At 55.0% G+C, this 16,597-nt stretch overlaps 9 protein-coding genes across 9 annotated transcripts; 4 read left to right on the top strand and 5 right to left on the bottom strand.

Annotated features, from left to right (window-relative positions):
- Positions 1-6: 6 nt before the first annotated feature.
- JCM15063_000880 (uncharacterized protein) lies at positions 7-393 on the bottom strand (the record flags this gene model as incomplete). The annotated part of the gene is made up of 1 exon (XM_076680952.1): positions 7-393. A coding segment is annotated over one exon (387 nt), but the record flags the coding sequence as incomplete, so codon positions are not given.
- Positions 394-2,150: 1,757 nt separating this feature from the next.
- Positions 2,151-3,953, bottom strand: JCM15063_000879 (uncharacterized protein; the record flags this gene model as incomplete). The annotated part of the gene is made up of 6 exons (XM_076680951.1): positions 2,151-2,595; positions 2,659-2,752; positions 2,818-3,315; positions 3,373-3,425; positions 3,482-3,569; positions 3,638-3,953. 6 exons carry the CDS (start codon positions 3,951-3,953, stop codon positions 2,151-2,153), a joined length of 1,494 nt encoding a protein of 497 aa, XP_076531958.1.
- Positions 3,954-4,362: 409 nt separating this feature from the next.
- CLP1 (cleavage polyadenylation factor subunit CLP1) lies at positions 4,363-6,506 on the bottom strand (the record flags this gene model as incomplete). Its single annotated transcript, XM_076680950.1, has 6 exons — positions 4,363-4,471; positions 4,530-4,734; positions 4,798-4,951; positions 5,017-5,123; positions 5,184-5,915; positions 6,230-6,506. 6 exons carry the CDS (start codon positions 6,504-6,506, stop codon positions 4,363-4,365), a joined length of 1,584 nt encoding a protein of 527 aa, XP_076531957.1.
- Positions 6,507-6,733: 227 nt separating this feature from the next.
- On the top strand, positions 6,734-7,605 carry JCM15063_000877 (uncharacterized protein; the record flags this gene model as incomplete). The annotated part of the gene is made up of 3 exons (XM_076680949.1): positions 6,734-7,172; positions 7,284-7,511; positions 7,577-7,605. The coding sequence occupies 3 exons, from the start codon at positions 6,734-6,736 to the stop codon at positions 7,603-7,605; spliced, it is 696 nt and encodes a 231-aa protein (XP_076531956.1).
- A 126-nt stretch (positions 7,606-7,731) lies between these two features.
- On the bottom strand, positions 7,732-9,928 carry JCM15063_000876 (purple acid phosphatase family protein; the record flags this gene model as incomplete). The annotated part of the gene is made up of 10 exons (XM_076680948.1): positions 7,732-7,950; positions 8,019-8,095; positions 8,156-8,217; positions 8,282-8,559; positions 8,620-8,692; positions 8,760-8,882; positions 8,954-9,093; positions 9,155-9,305; positions 9,367-9,745; positions 9,802-9,928. 10 exons carry the CDS (start codon positions 9,926-9,928, stop codon positions 7,732-7,734), a joined length of 1,629 nt encoding a protein of 542 aa, XP_076531955.1.
- Positions 9,929-10,543: 615 nt separating this feature from the next.
- TOA2 (transcription initiation factor IIA subunit gamma) lies at positions 10,544-11,125 on the top strand (the record flags this gene model as incomplete). Its single annotated transcript, XM_076680947.1, has 4 exons — positions 10,544-10,614; positions 10,685-10,772; positions 10,839-10,931; positions 11,006-11,125. 4 exons carry the CDS (start codon positions 10,544-10,546, stop codon positions 11,123-11,125), a joined length of 372 nt encoding a protein of 123 aa, XP_076531954.1.
- A 665-nt stretch (positions 11,126-11,790) lies between these two features.
- On the top strand, positions 11,791-12,329 carry RBL2 (Rbl2p; the record flags this gene model as incomplete). Its single annotated transcript, XM_076680946.1, has 4 exons — positions 11,791-11,840; positions 11,908-12,013; positions 12,099-12,185; positions 12,249-12,329. 4 exons carry the CDS (start codon positions 11,791-11,793, stop codon positions 12,327-12,329), a joined length of 324 nt encoding a protein of 107 aa, XP_076531953.1.
- Positions 12,330-12,697: 368 nt separating this feature from the next.
- On the top strand, positions 12,698-14,439 carry SCS7 (fatty acid alpha-hydroxylase; the record flags this gene model as incomplete). The annotated part of the gene is made up of 8 exons (XM_076680945.1): positions 12,698-12,814; positions 12,898-13,235; positions 13,301-13,511; positions 13,568-13,681; positions 13,743-13,925; positions 14,100-14,163; positions 14,256-14,296; positions 14,377-14,439. The coding sequence occupies 8 exons, from the start codon at positions 12,698-12,700 to the stop codon at positions 14,437-14,439; spliced, it is 1,131 nt and encodes a 376-aa protein (XP_076531952.1).
- Positions 14,440-14,780: 341 nt separating this feature from the next.
- JCM15063_000872 (uncharacterized protein) lies at positions 14,781-15,110 on the bottom strand (the record flags this gene model as incomplete). The annotated part of the gene is made up of 1 exon (XM_076680944.1): positions 14,781-15,110. The coding sequence occupies one exon, from the start codon at positions 15,108-15,110 to the stop codon at positions 14,781-14,783; it is 330 nt and encodes a 109-aa protein (XP_076531951.1).
- Positions 15,111-16,597: the final 1,487 nt, after the last annotated feature.

The raw sequence follows: 16,597 nt of genomic DNA, 5'->3' as shown, positions 1-16,597 counted from the left end.
ACCGACATTGTTGCGGCCTTTCGCGAGGAGAATCTTGCCGAGCTTCAACCAGTCGACCTGCTGGCGATGCTTGAGGAACATCTCGCGAAAAGCCGCAACAATGTCGGTCGCCGATCGATCGTCGTTGTCGTCGAGTTCGGAGAACGCCCTCGCGTCGATCGTTTCCCCAACCGCCGCGTCGAGCGCTGCTTGATTTGCGTTCGAGGATTGAGCATCGCCGCTCGGAGTATTCCCTGTCACTTCCAGCCGACGAGCGCTGATCCTACGCCTGTGCGCTTCGAGGTCGGCCGCGTACAGTTTGCGGTGCAATCCCTCGTACACTGTCCTGACCGTCTGAGCTAGATCAATGAGACGACGGGCGACGAGGGGGTCGTTCTCCTTGGCGGCGGTCATAGTCGGGAAACGGGAGAAAAGCTCGCGGCGGTACTGTAGGATCATGAATAATCAGAAACCGTTGGTGGCATACGGCGAAAAGGTGGCGTGCCGTCTCACGCTCCTCGACTACACGCTGCCACTCGTCATCCGCGTGCAGATTGCTCCACGAGTCGGCAGACAAGCCGAGAGGGGCCTGCTCGTCGAGCCTTTCGAAACGTTGCAAAACCTGTTCGACGTGAGCGACAGCACGCGGGGGCGAACCCGAAGAGATAGAGTCAAAGTGTCGAGACCGAGCAACTGACCTCGAAGCGTTCACGATCCTCTGCTCTGCCGGAGAGAAGTCGACCGACGTCCACGGTAGAGAGATGCGAGAGGTAGGAGCGCTGGGCATGGTGGAGGGTTGGAATTTGTACGCACTATCAAGGCCTGGGAATGGACTCACAAAGACCTTCGAGTTGATCGAGTGACCTATTCGGAACTTGCGCTGTTCTTTGGTCAGACTCGTCGAATCGAGAGCATTGGCAGCGGCCCTGCGGAATGCGTAGAGATGAAGTCGACCTGGCGATTGAGCGAACAGGTCAGGCAAAGCGTCTACCGTCGCTGAAAGCAGAGGAGAAGGCTCTCGATATACGGCATTGGCGCGAAAGTGTCGCCTGCTGTCAGAGAGCAGACAGTCTCGTTCATCCGGAGCGAGCTCAAGGCAAGGCGAAGCTTAAAGGAGAAATAGTGAGCTTCGTTCGCTCCAGCAAGCAGGAGGAGTCAATGCACCTTTCGCGCAGACTCGTGGCCAAACACCGTCGGTAGGGCGTATGGCCGAACGTGGTGCGTTCCTTGCAAAGAGGTCGTTCGCTGATTGATATCCTGGGGGGTTCCGTGGCAAGGCTCAGCGTCGGGCTCGAACAGGTCAAGGAAGGAGAACACCTAAGTAGCACTCACCTCGCCCGTGAGGCCGCGCTGAGCTTGCAGCGCTGCCACGCGGTCGGCGGTCGACAATCTAGGCATGCGAGATTAGCGAGGTCCGGCGAGAGAGCGGACGAGGCGGTGCGAGAGACGATTAGGCGGGCCGAGAGTCGATATGCGCCGGAGTCGAGGGCGCACAGAAGGATCTAGCGATAGAGTGGAAACGGGGAAGCAAGGAGAAGGGTGCTCGACTAGCGGAGCGAAGACGCGTCGCCGCAGGCTCCATGTTTCCAAAAGCGTGACGTCGCGAGACTAACGAGACCCGCGAGAGTCGAGGGAATTATGCTGTTCTAGCAGGCATTGTACTCTTTGACGTGCGCCGACTTCTCCGATGCCTCCCAATCTCGTGGGATCGAGACGATGAGGAGGGGACCCAGCTGATTAGACGACGGTGGACACTTGTGGTCGGACTGAGGCTTTAGTTGATCTTTCGAATCTTTGCTCATTCGATTCTTGAAGCTACTGAACCAGAAGAGTCGTCCGACGGTTGTTGGTAGAGGGCACGAGGCGGATCGATGACCGCGGCCGAGAGGGGCTCGAGCTCGTGCCGGCTATCACACTCTACGTTTCTGCGCTGTAACTCGCAGAGGCTCGTAGTAATATAGCACGGTATCTGCTGAGGACGTATATGCTACCCGAATGCACTACAATGCGAACCAGCGAGCGCGAAGGACCACTCAAACCTGGCGCGCCGATCGTCTCTCTAAAGATTTAACGGGGTTGACAGGCAGCCGGGCGCAATCTTACAGACTTCTAGAGCAATCCACGCTGGTGATTTGCACATAGGATCGAGCGAGCGACGAGATGCCAAATAATCACTTGAGATCTTCCTCCAGTTGCCCCGAGTCCGATCCGTCTGCTCCGTGTTTCGGCAACGCGATGACGAAAGTCTCCTCATTGCGCTCCACCACGACTCCATCAGCAGGTTTGCGGCGCGCCAAAGAGTTGGTCAGCGTTGGCTGTAGCTCGAGCGAATCGAAAGGAACTTGTCCAGGTGGGTCTGAACTGTCGTGCAGAGGCATCGAAAGAAATGCGAATCGGTCGAGAGGCAAGGCTGCAGCGAGGTCGAATTGGGTCGTATACCTTTGTGCGTCGTTCTCCAGGTGGTCCTTAGAGTTGACCGTCGAAGCCGGGTCGCGGAGTCGGGGGTCCGACCGGAGTCTTTCACCACAGGTCGACGTGATACGGGCCGAAGGCGTTGTTATCGCGTTATGGAGGATAATGACCGAGACAGGGAGACCCAAGATGGCAACCGTGAAGCTGAATAAGATCACGAGAGCCTCAGTTGAGCATACTGGAGCTTTGGCCGCGGTGAAACCTTACAGCGGAACAATGATCGCAATGGCGTTAACCGTGCCGCTGCCGAGGATGCTTCTGAGCGTTGCAGCAATCCAGGATGTGTTGATTGCGAGCGCGACTGGGTCACACAAAATGGTTCAGCAGAGTCCGTGCACATCCGGTTTGTAGGCGAGCGGGACCAACCCATTGAAATGCCCAAACCAACCGTGACAAAGACAAGCCACCTGTACGTCCTTGCGAAGGTTTCGACGCCTGTCTTGGTACGTCCTCTCATTTCTCCGATCGACACTTTCAAATCCCTCAGGTACAGACTCGACACGAGCACAAACATGAGGCCCAACAAGCCACACCATCCTGCAAGTACAGAGAAGAACACTTCGTACTTGTTGCCAAAGCTGGACAGGGACTGTCGCACCACAATCACCAGCTGCGACGTGATGCTCAGTTGAGTAGATTCGATCGCCGCGCCAGGAAACCAGTTTATCCCGTTCGCCTTGAGCGTCTTGTAGAGCCGATTCGAGGCGTTCTGTACGATTTCGAGCTGCGCCGAGGCCAGGAGACCGAAAGGCAGGAGCGTAGCGAGCGCGAGTGTTGGAAGAAGCACTCCTATCGAATTAACGACGATAGCCGTAGTGTACCACGGTCGCCTGCCGAAGGCGTAAGCCCGTAGGTGCAGAACCCCTGTCACACGTGCGAATATGAGCTGGCTTATCCAAGGAAAACGAGGACGTGACGTACAAGTTGTGGTCAAGCTCCAAACCGCCACGCAGACAGCGAGTACTCCGGGAATCCTGCGGACGGGGCGTGCGTTAGTGGCAGTGTTTGCTGAAAGGCAAAGTTAACGTGCCATGGCAACGAATTCGCCAGAAAGTGGTTTTTCGGTTGGAAGCCTCGTTCGTTGCGGAACCATATTATCCACAAGAAGAATTGCAAGCCTGTCATGTCGAAACGATATGAATGAGGACGATGACTCCAATAGCGGAGATTGGCAAATTCGACTCACAGAGATTGAAAATGGTGATTAGCAGCACATACGAGCAAATATAGTGAGGCAGGACGAAGCGCTCGTGGCCGACTCTCACGGTCCTGAAGATCCAGAAGGTACCTTTCCTCCAGCGGATCACCACGCCAGCGATAAAGAGCACGGTGGTCGTGCCCAGGAGGACCGAGGCGCAGATGAGTAGTGGCGAGAAAATCGCAGGAGCTTGGCGGGCCATGATGATGATCGCTTGCGACTCGAAGTATTCCCATGGATTCGTCGTTGTCGGGAGAACCTCGAGAGAGAGCCGCTGAGGCCAATAGGTTAATCTCGTCGACATTGCTGGCAGCGGTAAGAAGTAAGCCTGAAAGGAAACTAACGAGAAGCTTCTCAACCTCTCCGGGCGTTGTGGCGTCCTGAATCGACATGGCGACCTTCGTCCGTCAAATAGCAAATACCAGAGAGGAAGAGACGGAGGGGAGCAATTGCAAGAGCAGTGGCCTTGCGATTGACTGCCGCGGAGTCTCCCGGACGGACGCAAACGAGATCCAGCTCGATCTGCGAGATCCAGACCGATCTTCGGAGGCCGGCCCTGAGCTCGTGTAGAACGAATTTCGCACGGACGCACAAGACAAAACCGAACGGGCGTTCAACAAGCAGCTAATTGTATTACCTAGGGGGAATGAGCGAGATTAGATCGGAGATTCGTGAACGTGTCTCGACGAAACAAGACATACAATCCAAGGCTACTAGGAATCTACCCAGTCCAGCGAGCCGAGAATCAACGTTTTGCGAGGTAATCTGCCCGGTAGTGGCGAGAGGAGCGTGATTTTCTTTTTTGCTTGGTCGAGCGCAGATCTGAGACGGTTCGGGCGTGAGTTTGTGCTCATGCGATCGGACATCGCGAGGTACTTACACCCAGACGAAACCTCCGACGGGCCCTTTGACCACTTTTTCCTCACCCTCGTCGCCTTCCTCTGCTTGAGGAACCGCGAGAATGCGATTGAGAATCTCGCTTGCAGCTCGAGGCCCGCTCAGGTCGATAGGCACGAGCTCAGTATCTCGAGTAAGTCGTGTGGCTCCAAGAGGCAGGGCGGAGGACGGTGCGTGTGTGCCAGCGGCTAGACTCCGTCAGAACTATGAGTCAATGCCTTTCGATAGCCGAGACTTGCGAGGGGGCCTACCTTCTCCGACTCGGCAGATCTGGACATCGTCGAACTTGACAATAATAGAAAATGGACTCAGAACTCCTTGCGTCAATGCTGGACCGCCGTAGAAATACGATCGAATCTGCGAGGACTGGATACGCGAAACCGTCGAAAGATCTAGGTCGGAAGCCTATGTAGAAAGATCTCCGTATTAGTATGGCTGTGATATGGACGAAGTGATTATTTCGGACTGACACCATCACTTTTAGGGACACGAACAACCGTAACCGTCTTGTTCGTGTTCATCAATTTGCTCATCTCGACATAGAGCCGCTCTGATCCGAGCACGAGCAGAACGTTGACTAGCACAAGACGTGCTGTCAGCATCTGTGACGAATACCAGGGTCAGGCTTGGACCTCACCTTCGAATTCGCGCACTGCGGTTTTGACCTTCTCCCATCCGCCTCCCTTCTTCTCTGCCCATTCTCCCGGAGTGTCTATCAGATACCCGCTTCTCCAGCCGTCGATTCCACCCTCGTCAACTTTGCGTTTCACTGCGGTCGCAACCGATTTAACAAGAAGGTCGTAATGCGGTTCGTTTGTTGCGGCGGAGAGGTGGCCGTAGAAGTACACTAGCGGATTGAGAATTGGTGCATAAGCATCAACGTTGACTGGCGGGTGATATGGTGCGGGAGCATCAGTCGTGGTTGATGTCGATGATGTAGGCGGTGGGAATGGCACTGGAGGTCCCGAAGAGAAGCTCGTGCCAAATGTCGCGATCGGGGTTGTGGTCGGAAGGAGGGAGGCAGTGTTGACGATTCCTATCGTGCCTGGTACGGTCCATGCTCCATCGCTGGGATCGAGGTTGACGACGGTCATCCCAGCAGTGTTCTGCCCAGGTTTGGCGAGAGTTGCGCGCGCTTCTCGATTTCGCCAATTCGTCAACATCTTGATCAGACTCGACTTGCCTGCGCCTCGTTCGCCAATCACGAGTACACGTGGAGGAGGAATCTCGTCGTCGGGCTGTGAGAGGTCGCGGGTGACGGAGAATGAAGAAGGGCGCGAAAGGTGTCGCAGCCGGGAGAGGGCGAGGTGTAAATTGAGATATGCGGGTATCGGTGATTCCGAAGCGACGTAGACACTGTCGAGATTTCCTGCCACGTGCAGAGAGGGGTCACCCGGTCAGACTGAGTTCTCGAACAATGGTGATCAGGTCCACGAGCGGGCAAGCGAGTCGAGTCGGGACGAATCTGGCGCGCAGAGGCGTACGCAAAGCCACGATCGGGAGCTTGTCCGTAGACACGAATCTCAACCTCGAGCACTTTGCTCTGTTCGGCTGGGACAAGCCGGCGGGAGCCCAAGGTCTTTCCCAAGCCTCTCTGTGAAACTCGAGGATGGACGTATAGCAATTCCACTCGCCGCGACAAGCTGCCCGTTGTCGCACAGCGAGGTCCGGATGCAGATTGACCCATGCGAGCTAGTCTCGTAGGTTCGAATGAGGCAGACGGGGAGAAAAAGGGACTCATCTCTAACTCGGCACCTTCCCCCTGTACTCCCGATGCCCAGACGGCTCCGCGTTGCTCATTGCTGAAACCATAGGTCGCACCGCGAACCAGTTCGAACCCGAAAACTTCGGCATACCCGGAGACGAGCGTGATGCTGATCGCGTCTGTCTGCGATTCCAACTCGAATCGCAATTCATGTCCAGGTGGAACCGAGAATCGACGGGTAGAGGTACCAGCCATGCTCGCCGGAGAACGTAATCGAACCGGGTAGAAACGGCGAGGTTGCAAGATTGCCAGACAGCTAGATCAACTTAAGTGTATCTGAGACCTTCGACGACGACGCGTCAAGATATTTATTCTACGACTCTTCCGGTGATTTGCAGCTTTATAAGTAGGTCACTACTTCAATCTTGACGTGCTGTTCACGTATGTAGCTCTGTCAAAAAATTCTCAGGACAAGATCGTCGATGACGACACCAGTTGCAGGAGGCAGTTCCTCAGAATCGCAACACGGCGACGACCACCCGGTACGACACCTCCTTCGCACTTTTCAAAGACGCTTCGATTCCACAAACATGTCAAACCCTGAATCGACCAAGCAAAGCATCGCCGTCTTGGCTGTCGATGGTTTCGACTCGCTCCAAGTATCCGGTATCGTCGCTGCCATCTCGACCGCCGGCCACAAAGCTGTCATTATCGGCTCGCGACAAGGATCGGCGTACCCTCGAGGCGTGACTGAAGGTGACGACAAAACGACCGGCGTGATCGCCGGGGCCTCGACACTCGCGAACGCCGGATCGTTCTCGGCATTGTTCATTCCCGACGGTGACGACAAGTTTGTCGCTACGCTCGAATCGGACGAGGTTCTGACCAAGATCCGTCAAGTCGCAAAGGAGTACCAAACGAGTGAGGCTCTCTTTCCATTCCAACCTCCTGAGCTCTCGCCCGAAATTCCAGCACCTCCTGAGCCCTCGCCCGAGATTTGAGCAAGCTGACACCGTCTTCCGACTATTGCAGTTGGAGCTGTCGGAGCAGCTGTGCCCGTTCTCGCGCACAAAGCATTCCCCGGTGACACCGATCTCAAAGCGGATCTTGCGGCCGCGTACTCTTCCAAGAAGGGTTTCGTTCTCGCGCAGAACCTCGTTTCAGATGAGGCCTCGGCTTGGGCCAAGATCAAGGGTGTCGCTGATCTCGGAGGATTCGGATTCGCGTTTTTCGATGCGATCTCGAAACAACCGCACAAAGGTGAGCCTGCGCGCTATTTCTTGTAACTCGCGGACAAGCCCTGATGCCATCAACGAGTATCTTAGACCGTGATGTCTCGGCCATCAAGAACTAGAAACTGTCATTGTAGTCCAGCAGTAGTGAAACAGTGTTGTGTCGTTCAGTCGTCTAGCTTGCTTCCTCTCTACGAGACGGAACTGTGACCGGGTTCGGGGGCATCCCAGACACATCTGCTCAGGTATCAATAGTCGAGGACGAGCCGTTTGTTGCGGGTGGACCCTCCTGCACGCTTCTTGTACAGCTTTTGCGTGTCGATCACGGTCGAGTTGCCCGACGCAATGTGCTCGTACGTAAGATGCTCGGCGTCTTCGAATGAGAGCCTGCCCCAGCCGTACGTGTTGTCGTTCGAGAAGACCGATCCCGTAGCACGCTTCGTCGGATCGTCGAAAGAGTCGAGTCCCTGTATTGCGGTCAACGAGAGGATCAAGATCGACCCTGAGTCCCGAGCAGGAGAAGAGAATGCCTTACGTCGTAATGACCTGCGTTTCCGGCGAGGACGTACATAGGTGCTCGCGGATTGTTGAAACCGTTAGGGTCGACCGTGCCTGTCCCAACAGCATGATTAGCGATGAATGCCAGGTCTAGCGAAGAGAAGGTCGACAGACCATTGTACATCGGCTGGAATACCTCGTAGTTGTGGACGTGACCATGCATCACGAGGTCGACACTAAGAAATGGGGACAAGCATGAGCAGTTGACCACGGTGGCAAAACGCGAGGTCCGAATCTCACTTGTTATCATAGAGAATCTTCTCGAAAGCCTGCTGCCATGCGACACCTGGCTGACATCCCGAAGAGCAGTACCAGGGTCGATGCACGAACACGACGACCCACGGAGTCTTCTGTCTGTTGACTCTACGCAGATCGCGAATAAGGAAGTTGATCTGCTCGTTTGGCGTACCGAAAGGCCCGTTGACGTGGCCTGTGGTCACGTTGAAAGGTTTCGCCTCGATAGGCCCGGTGAGATTGGCGCCTAAATCGGTCTCAGCGGTGAGCGAGACAAAGTGAGCCTGAAAGAATCACAAGTTAGTTGCAGATCTCAGACTGAATCGTTAGGGAATCACGCTGACCATCCCATAGTCGTAGGAGTACCAGAAGTTCTCGAGTCCCCTCGACAGTGAACCCGGCATGCGGAAATGCTCTCTGTCGGAAGAACTTGTCACTCATCAGCTTGGTTCCGTCCACATTTACGGCTTGCGGTCCCACTTACCGGAAGAACTTGAACTCGCTCTGTCCCTCGAGACAGTAGGACTCATCGTAAGTGATGTGTGCGTGCTTGTCTTTTTGATTGCCGTTCAAACAGTTTGCTTCATGGTTCCCGGGAGAGACCATCCTACAAGCAGCCATTGACAATCGAGTCAACACTACAGCATCGCTCAAGTGTAATAGAAAACGCAAACTCACCAGGGCCGCACTGCTGTGATCGGCTGCATTTGATCGAAAAACTGTTCCGACATCTCTTCGTATTTGTCGGCAACCATGGCCCGAGTGGGTTGTGTCGAGTTGATGTCGGTACCAAACATGCCTTGGAACGACTCTTTGATCTGTAACCGAAAATCTAGCAATGAGCTCGGGCGGTTCTCGAGCAGTGCGAGCAAGGCGTACGAAATAGTCGGCATAGCCAATGTCGCCAACGAGATGAGCAAACTCAAAGGTATCGAGGTTCTCGTTCAGACTCTGGATTGTGTTGGTCTCGTACGGTTTCAGCGTAGTGTCGGGACCCCCAATCGGGCCTGAAAAGGTGGTCAATCCTTGACTGTCATCGGTCGCGATGTCAACAAGCGATACGAGTGTGCGTAGTAGGCTGCACTGCTCACGGTCCCATTAGACCAAGATCGGCGTAAACCGCCATCGAGAACGGGGTCTTGTCACCGGTAGGTCGTGCCGTGGTGAAAGTGTATGATGGTCGGTACGCTCCTCCAGGCTCGTTCGTATGAGAGACTTGATACCAGTACTTTGTGCCAGGCGCCAAGTCGGACAGGACAACGTGGTTGTTGTATGTTCGTGAGGTTTCGTACGTCGTCGAGGCGTTCGACGTCGCGCTCTGGTTAAGGTTTTTAGGATCAATGCCGAAGAACACGGTGGGCTGGCCGAGCTGCTTGAAAGAGGACCACGAGACAGTCAAACCGGTCGCGCCATGGAACGCGAGACGATGCTGAAGTGGCTCGTAGAGGTTGGCAGGTATAGCTCCCGGGACTGTACCGCAGGTCGTCAGCACAGCTTTACCGTTCAGGACGAGCAGAAAGCCTCACCGTGAACTCCATTCCCTACATCAACAACATTCTCCGGCCAAGCTGCGACGCTCGCGTTGGCATTCTGAGCTGCGACGTGCGAAACCGCCGCTGCGACGGCACCGAGCTGGAGCAGACGCGAAATCATGTAGAGCCGGGTGTGAAGGTAAGGAGAAGAGAACTTGTCGCGTGTGGCTAAAGCGACAAAACAACAAGTGAGGCTCGCGTGCCCGAAACGTTTCCGCTACCCGAGTCGGACGAACGTGCGCCACGTCCTTTTTTTGGTGGCCTCCTAGCGCGCGAATTTGTAAATGGTGCGGCGGCGCGGCCTACAACGATGGACACTTTGCAAAAACGTCCGCAGCCCCGTACACCTTCGGAGAATGTACAGTAAACAAGTCCGCGGATTGAATATTTGAATGTCGAATTCGTGCGCCGCACCCGGTCGCGAGGGCGGGACGTGCCCTGCTAGAGCCCTCATCGACTTCCTAAGGTTGAGAGGGATCTGCATGCGTAAGTCTCACAGCAAGGACGTCCGCCCAACGCGCTCGTCGTTGAAGGGGAGGATTCATCTGGAATTGTCCAGCAACGTTGATGCATCCATGATGGGGGCGAAGCTCCCGCGAAACGCCTATACGAGCAACAGGGAGTGCTTGGTGCTCGATTGCAGTAACCGAGAGCAAAAGTCTGGGAGGTATGGTCAGAGACAAGCTGCAGGCGTGTCGGAACGCGAGCTCGTTTGTCTCCGATCCTGCGCCCACGCATGTCGGGAAACACTGCTGCCGCTCCGGCAGCGACTCAGACACCGTTCTACCAGCTCTACCGGCGCTCGTCGTGAGTCGCGAACCAGTCGGCTTCGCGATGACGAGGAGCCGAGATGGTTGATCTCGCTTCGTCTCTCCAGGCTCGGCAACGCTCTGGTGGAGGCCTTGGACGAGTTGATCAACAGCGGTCACATCAATCCGCAGCTGGCGCTACAGACGCTCGCACAGGTGCGCTGTTGACCTCGACTCTCTACCCGCTCCCCCGCTCTGTCGCTGACCAAGCGTTCACAACAGTTTGACAAGTCGGCATCCCAAGCGATCAACAAGGAGGTCAAATCCAAGTCGACTGTGAAAGCCCACCTCAACACCTACCGGCTTTGCGACGAGGTTAGCCACACATCGCATCTGGCGGCTGCCGTCACTGCGGTCTCATCCAGACTAATCATCTGCGTTCTTGCTAGGTCTGGACCTTTGTCCTGCAGAACCCGACATTCAAGCTCGAAGGAAACAACGAGATCGTGACCGGGTTGGGCAAGTGCAAAATCGTCGCTTGCAAGTCGGGAGACGCTCAAACCAAATAAGGCTGCTCACGAGCAGGATCGGCCAAGACCAGACGGGCGAGTGTGCGCTTGACTGCGTTACTTCGCCGCTACGGTCGAGGCTCGATCCTGGGGCACAGTCGCTCAGACGCATATCGTCTATCTCTTCTTCTCTCCTCGCAAAATCCTCGCAGTATCTCTTTCCTCTCCCCCTTGCAGTCCTTCCGAAGACGCTCACGAAGACGTGGAAGCGCTTCCTGTTCCGGTTCCATTCCCATCTCGCTCGTTCACGATCTTGTCGTACAATACGTTCAATATTTGATTCCTTTCGATTAAAGTCTGCATCGACCGGCGAGCTGAGAGAAGCCGAAAAGAGGTCGCACACACTGATGCAGGCAGCTCACCTGCCTTGTAGACTAATGCGTCTCCAATCGACATGCCGCGTCATCGAAACTCTCACGCGGCGCCCAACGAGCCGATGTCAATCGGGTGGGAAGCTCTCTGAGTCGCTATGAACGTGATACGAGCCAAGAGTCATGAGCCAGCTGGCTGACCTGCCGCTCGTGGTGAGACCATATGGAATACCTGAGCACTCGAGGCGATGTAGTCGCGAAAGGACAGGGGTCGAAACGAAGCGCCGGCGCCGGCGTCGAACTGCGTGCTGTGCTCTTCCACTCGCTTCAACTCACATCTGAGCAGCTCGGGATATGTCGAACCAGACGAGGCAGCTCTCGATCAAGACTGGAGTGGTCAACCGGTGCGCATCGATGGCGTTTCGCGTGTTGATGCATGTTGAACTCATTCAACTTTATTGCGTTCCGCAGCTTGGTCAAAGAAGTCGCATCGTACAAGAAAGAAGTCGAAGACAACAAAGCTGTCGCAGATAGGATGGAGGCGAATGGTGACGACGAGTACGAAGTGAGGCAAGCTGTGAGTGCTCGTCTACATGTTTGTGCCAATCTCTCGCGACACTGGGCTGACCTTGATCGAGCGGTCCGCACATCGATTTGTCCAGCGCAAAGTGCAAGCCGACAGTGCGCAAATGATCCCAGATTCTGAGAATCGACTCGCGAAAGCCATCGACGACCTCGAAGAGCTCGTGGTGAGTGTTGCAGCTCACACCCGCGTCAGAGTCTGTTCCTGAATATCCTCTCGGTATCGACAGGCGAGTGCGGAAGATGATGTCGCATCCACTGAGGAATTCAAGAAAGCCGAAACTGCGCTCAAGAATGCCAGGCCCCAGTAGAGCAAGATTTTTCGGAGGCGACCGAACGGCTGACCGCGGAACATTCAATCGTCGTGCACATAGCGCTTGCATCGCTTGTGCAAGTTGATCGAGCTGGCCGAGTGACAGACGGAAAAATTTAGGGCGAGACCTGCCGGCAGGTGGAAACGATGTCCGACTTTGTAAACGTGTAGCAAAAATATTACGTTTGTACCTTGGATACGTGTCATGCGTTGTCGCGCATCCGAGGGCGACGAGATTTGCGAAGCCCGGCGAAGACCCGCGTATATGCAACACGAGTGCACGACGCGACGCAGTTTTTTTGCCACCTCCCTTCTCGCGCCCCTTCCTTCCGAAACCAGCCGTCTGCTAGGACTCGAGTATCGAAGATGAGTCTCGCAGATCAGAGAGCAGCCAAGCGCAACCGGATCTACACCGCCGAGGATGTTGCGACACACACCTCGGCCTCGGATTGTTGGGTCACTTACCAGGGCAAGGTGTACGATGTGAGTCTGCCTGTCTCGTTGGACTGCAGTTGATCAAAGGACTCACCGATTCCGTACGCGTTCGTGCCTCGTTGTGCATCTAGGTGACGGCGTTCTTGGAGGACCACCCGGGATCGGACGAGTTGATTCTGCAGTTCGCTGGCAAGGACGTCGAGGAGGCCATGGAGGATCCTATGGAGCACTCGCACTCGGACTCGGCGTACCAGGTCCTGAACGAGTACCAGGTCGGCCGCATCGTATCTGGAGAGTCGATCACCGACCCTGGCTTTGAGTACCAAGACGGATGGGCGCCGACCGACACGGACGAGAAGAGCGATTGGGAGAAGAACCAGTTCCTTGACCTCGATCGGCCTTTGATCATGCAAGTGTGGAACTCGCAGTTTTCGAAATCGTTCTACCTCCAGCAAGTTCACCAGCCCAGGTTTGTCTTTTCCTCGAGTCGGTTCCTTCTTCCGTCGACACGTGCTGACATCACGCTATTCAAAGGCACTTGCCGCGCCCCGCGAGGCTGTTTGGACCGTCATACTTAGAAGTATTTACCATGACGGCTTGGTACGTGGTGCCGATCATCTGGGTTCCGATCACGCTCTACATCCTGCGCCAATCGATCTTGCAACAACTCGCCAATGGCGTCGACATGACCAAGACCCTCCAGCGAACCGGTATCTGCTTCGTGGCCGGAAACATCATCTGGACTGTCAGTCTATCTCCTGGATTTCCGCATTTGCTCGTGGCTGAACCTCTCGCCCGCAGATCCTCGAATACGTTATGCATCGATTCGTCTTCCATGTGGAGGAATGGCTTCCGGACCGCCCATTTTGCCTGATGCTTCACTTCCTCCTTCACGGGATTCACCACTATGTTCCTGTACGCTGCACAACCATCCACACGCTTCTGTAATTGGGACGCTGACTCTCGCTGTTTCCAGATGGATCGCATGCGCCTTGTGATGCCGCCCATCTTGTTCACCGCTCTGCAGGCGCCGTTCACGAAGCTCGCCCACACGCTGTTCCCGAACTGGATGGCGAACGGTATCATCGCGGGCAGCTTTGCTATGTACGTCGCGTATGACATGCTGCACTATGCCTTCCATCACAGCAAGATCCCTACCGTGAGTACCGCTGTTCCTGTAATGGCTTCGTCAGCTGGCTTGACACATTTCTGCATCCTGTCTGCCTACCGCGCCACTCTTCCTGCGTACACCTCCGCGCTATGCTCGTCCTCCAACTCGATCCATTGCCTGCCTGGTGTCGTCAAACTGCATCTCGTTTTCGCCACTCGCCAGTATATCAAAGCCCAGAAGTCCTGGCACATGGAGCACCACTACAAGGAGCCGAACCTTGGATACGGTCAGTCCATCCTCCTTCTGTCCCTTCCTACTGTGCCCAAACTCGTAGGTTGCATGACAAAGAAGATACTGACAGCGAACGTCCCTCTGCAGGTGTCACCTCTCGTTTCTGGGATCGCATGTTTGGCACCGAGGTGAGTTCTGCAGCCTTCAGTCGAGCGCCAAAGATCCGGGAGAGTCTGACGCGCATGACATACAGTTTGTTACGGGCCAGAATGCACCGACCGCGGCTTCGACTGGCGCGGCTCCTGTTAAGGAGACCAAAGCGAACCAGTGAACCGTTCTCGACCTGAAATGAACCGTATTCGGCGACTTCCCCGCGACCCCGAGTATCGACATTTGTCCCCATGTTTTCGACTTTCTTCAGCTTTGACCGAGTTCTTTGCCCGTTTCTTCATATTTCGTGGCGATTCGTACTATAATAGATCACAACCCTTCCACGCTTCCGTACATTCCCTTATTTGGGGCAGCAAATCGTTTGCTCTGCCTGCACATGATTTATCCGAGCGATCGTTCATCAAATTATCTCTCGTGGGACGACGATCCCGAACCCTAATCGCCGTTCTGTGCAACATGATTACCCTTTTCTGTTGTACTACCATCCATGTGAAGAGCTTTCTACAGACTTGATGCTGGTCCATGAATCCAGCATGTTTCCAGGATCGCGAGACATCCTTGTTCGAGACGATCGCCAAGTTTGTCATCGGTTCCTTCCTGGCCTAGTATCATGGTCAACTTGTTGACTAGCTCCTGCAATTGTTGTGGAAGTGCAAGATGTTCTGGCCACCGTGACAACAACTTGTACAGGTGATCGAGCTTGATTTCGAGCTCGACGACCTGAGGATCATCGCTCTGTCGGGTCGGGTCAGCTGTCGAGTATGACTCGAGCGCTTCGACACAGTTGGCAAAGACCGTCTGAGCTAGGAGAGGGTGGAAGGAAGGATGCATCGTCGCGCAGTCGTGAACGAGACAAGCGATTCGTTCATCATCTCCTGAATCACTCCGGTCCGGCATTATCGCTATCGCTAAGAGGCGGTACAAGAACTGTGACCGCGGTTTGCGAGCCGAGGTCAGCAAAACCCTTTCAGACCGAGTACTACCAGCAGACGAGCCTGGACGAAGGAAATCTCCCGTGCGCTTGGACTAGCAAGCTCATCAGAAAGATGGATTGACGAGCTCTTCGAGGTCAAGCTCGGATGGCTTGAGATCTCGGGCGCAAGTCTGATGGTCCAGCCCAAAAGGAATGGGAGCAGGAGCTCGATGGAAGAGATCAAAGCGGTTACTTGAGGCTGGTGCCCTATTGTGTCCCGTCTCGGAGCAAACGGCAGCTCGAGTTTCTCGAAGACCTCGACGATCGAATTTTCAAGCTCAGACAACTGTTGGCAAAGTCGCGCGTGCTGGTCGGACTCAATCTGGATCGAATAGAGTGCAGAGATGGCGGAGTTGGCGACCGACAGTAGATCTTGCGAGACCATGGTACGTAGAGCCGCTCGCAGAGTTTCTTTTACTTGCGGCGATACTGTAGGCCCGAACGGGTCATCTTTAGCGATCATCAAGTTGAGTTCGCGATGAGCTCGGAGCTCACGCAGCTGTGAAGCTTCGAGTAGATCGCCCACCCGCGCCTCCCTTGGAAGATCAACTGAGAGTGTAGTGAGTCTTAGGATAGGCCGCCCACTCCTCGATAGTTGTGTTACGGCTGAACCTACCCGGGATTTGCAGGCGCTTGTCCCGCTCGCCGTGACCGGAACGCACGCCATCGTTCAGCTGAGAATGACCTGGAAAGTCCGCAGAGATCAACGACGGAAGATGCAGCTCTCGAGCAGGCAAGAGCAACTGGCTCTCGGCAGGTCCTTCGCGAGCGATCAAGGATTGTCGGACGTCGAAGAGGTAGTCTGCATCGCTTCGGATCAGTATGGTCTCCGTAGACGTGCTATGTACACCCCCAAGTACAACGGTCTACTCGCCTGCAATAGAGGATGAAGCTGGTCTGTGCTCGAGCAGCACAAGCGCCTGTAACGGAAAAGTGTTTCAAGAGCTTAGCGCAATACCAGACCTGAACAGGCTCTTACCAGTGCAATTCGAATCGAGATGGTTTGTTGTGGCATCTGGTCGACAGGCGCAGAGGTTTCCTCAAAAGGTGAGAAGAACGGGATGACGAAAGGCGCGTGACAACTGCAAGTGTTGTTCGTGTCATCTAGCTTGCCTCGGGCAGATTCTACCCTATCATTAGCGTGATAGAAGCTACAGGACAGGTCAGAGCTTTGATCACGCAGCGAAACTCTGAGCGAGAGTCCAGACTTGCATGTCAAGGGCGAATCAGACATGCTCGCGACTATTAGAGAACGCTATATCTTGTCCTCATCCGGCCAGACATAGCAGGGCACTGTTCCAAACTCGGAGCAGACGCAGGCGCGCCTACATTGAAAGTCGTAAAA

Source organism: Sporobolomyces koalae, assembly GCF_050403365.1.
Source record: "Sporobolomyces koalae JCM15063 DNA, S_koalae_JCM15063T_v1_ctg49, whole genome shotgun sequence".
Lineage (NCBI taxonomy): Eukaryota > Fungi > Basidiomycota > Microbotryomycetes > Sporidiobolales > Sporidiobolaceae > Sporobolomyces > Sporobolomyces koalae.
The sequence above is the reverse complement of the archived record's forward strand: the minus strand, read 5'-3'. Positions and strand labels throughout refer to the sequence as shown.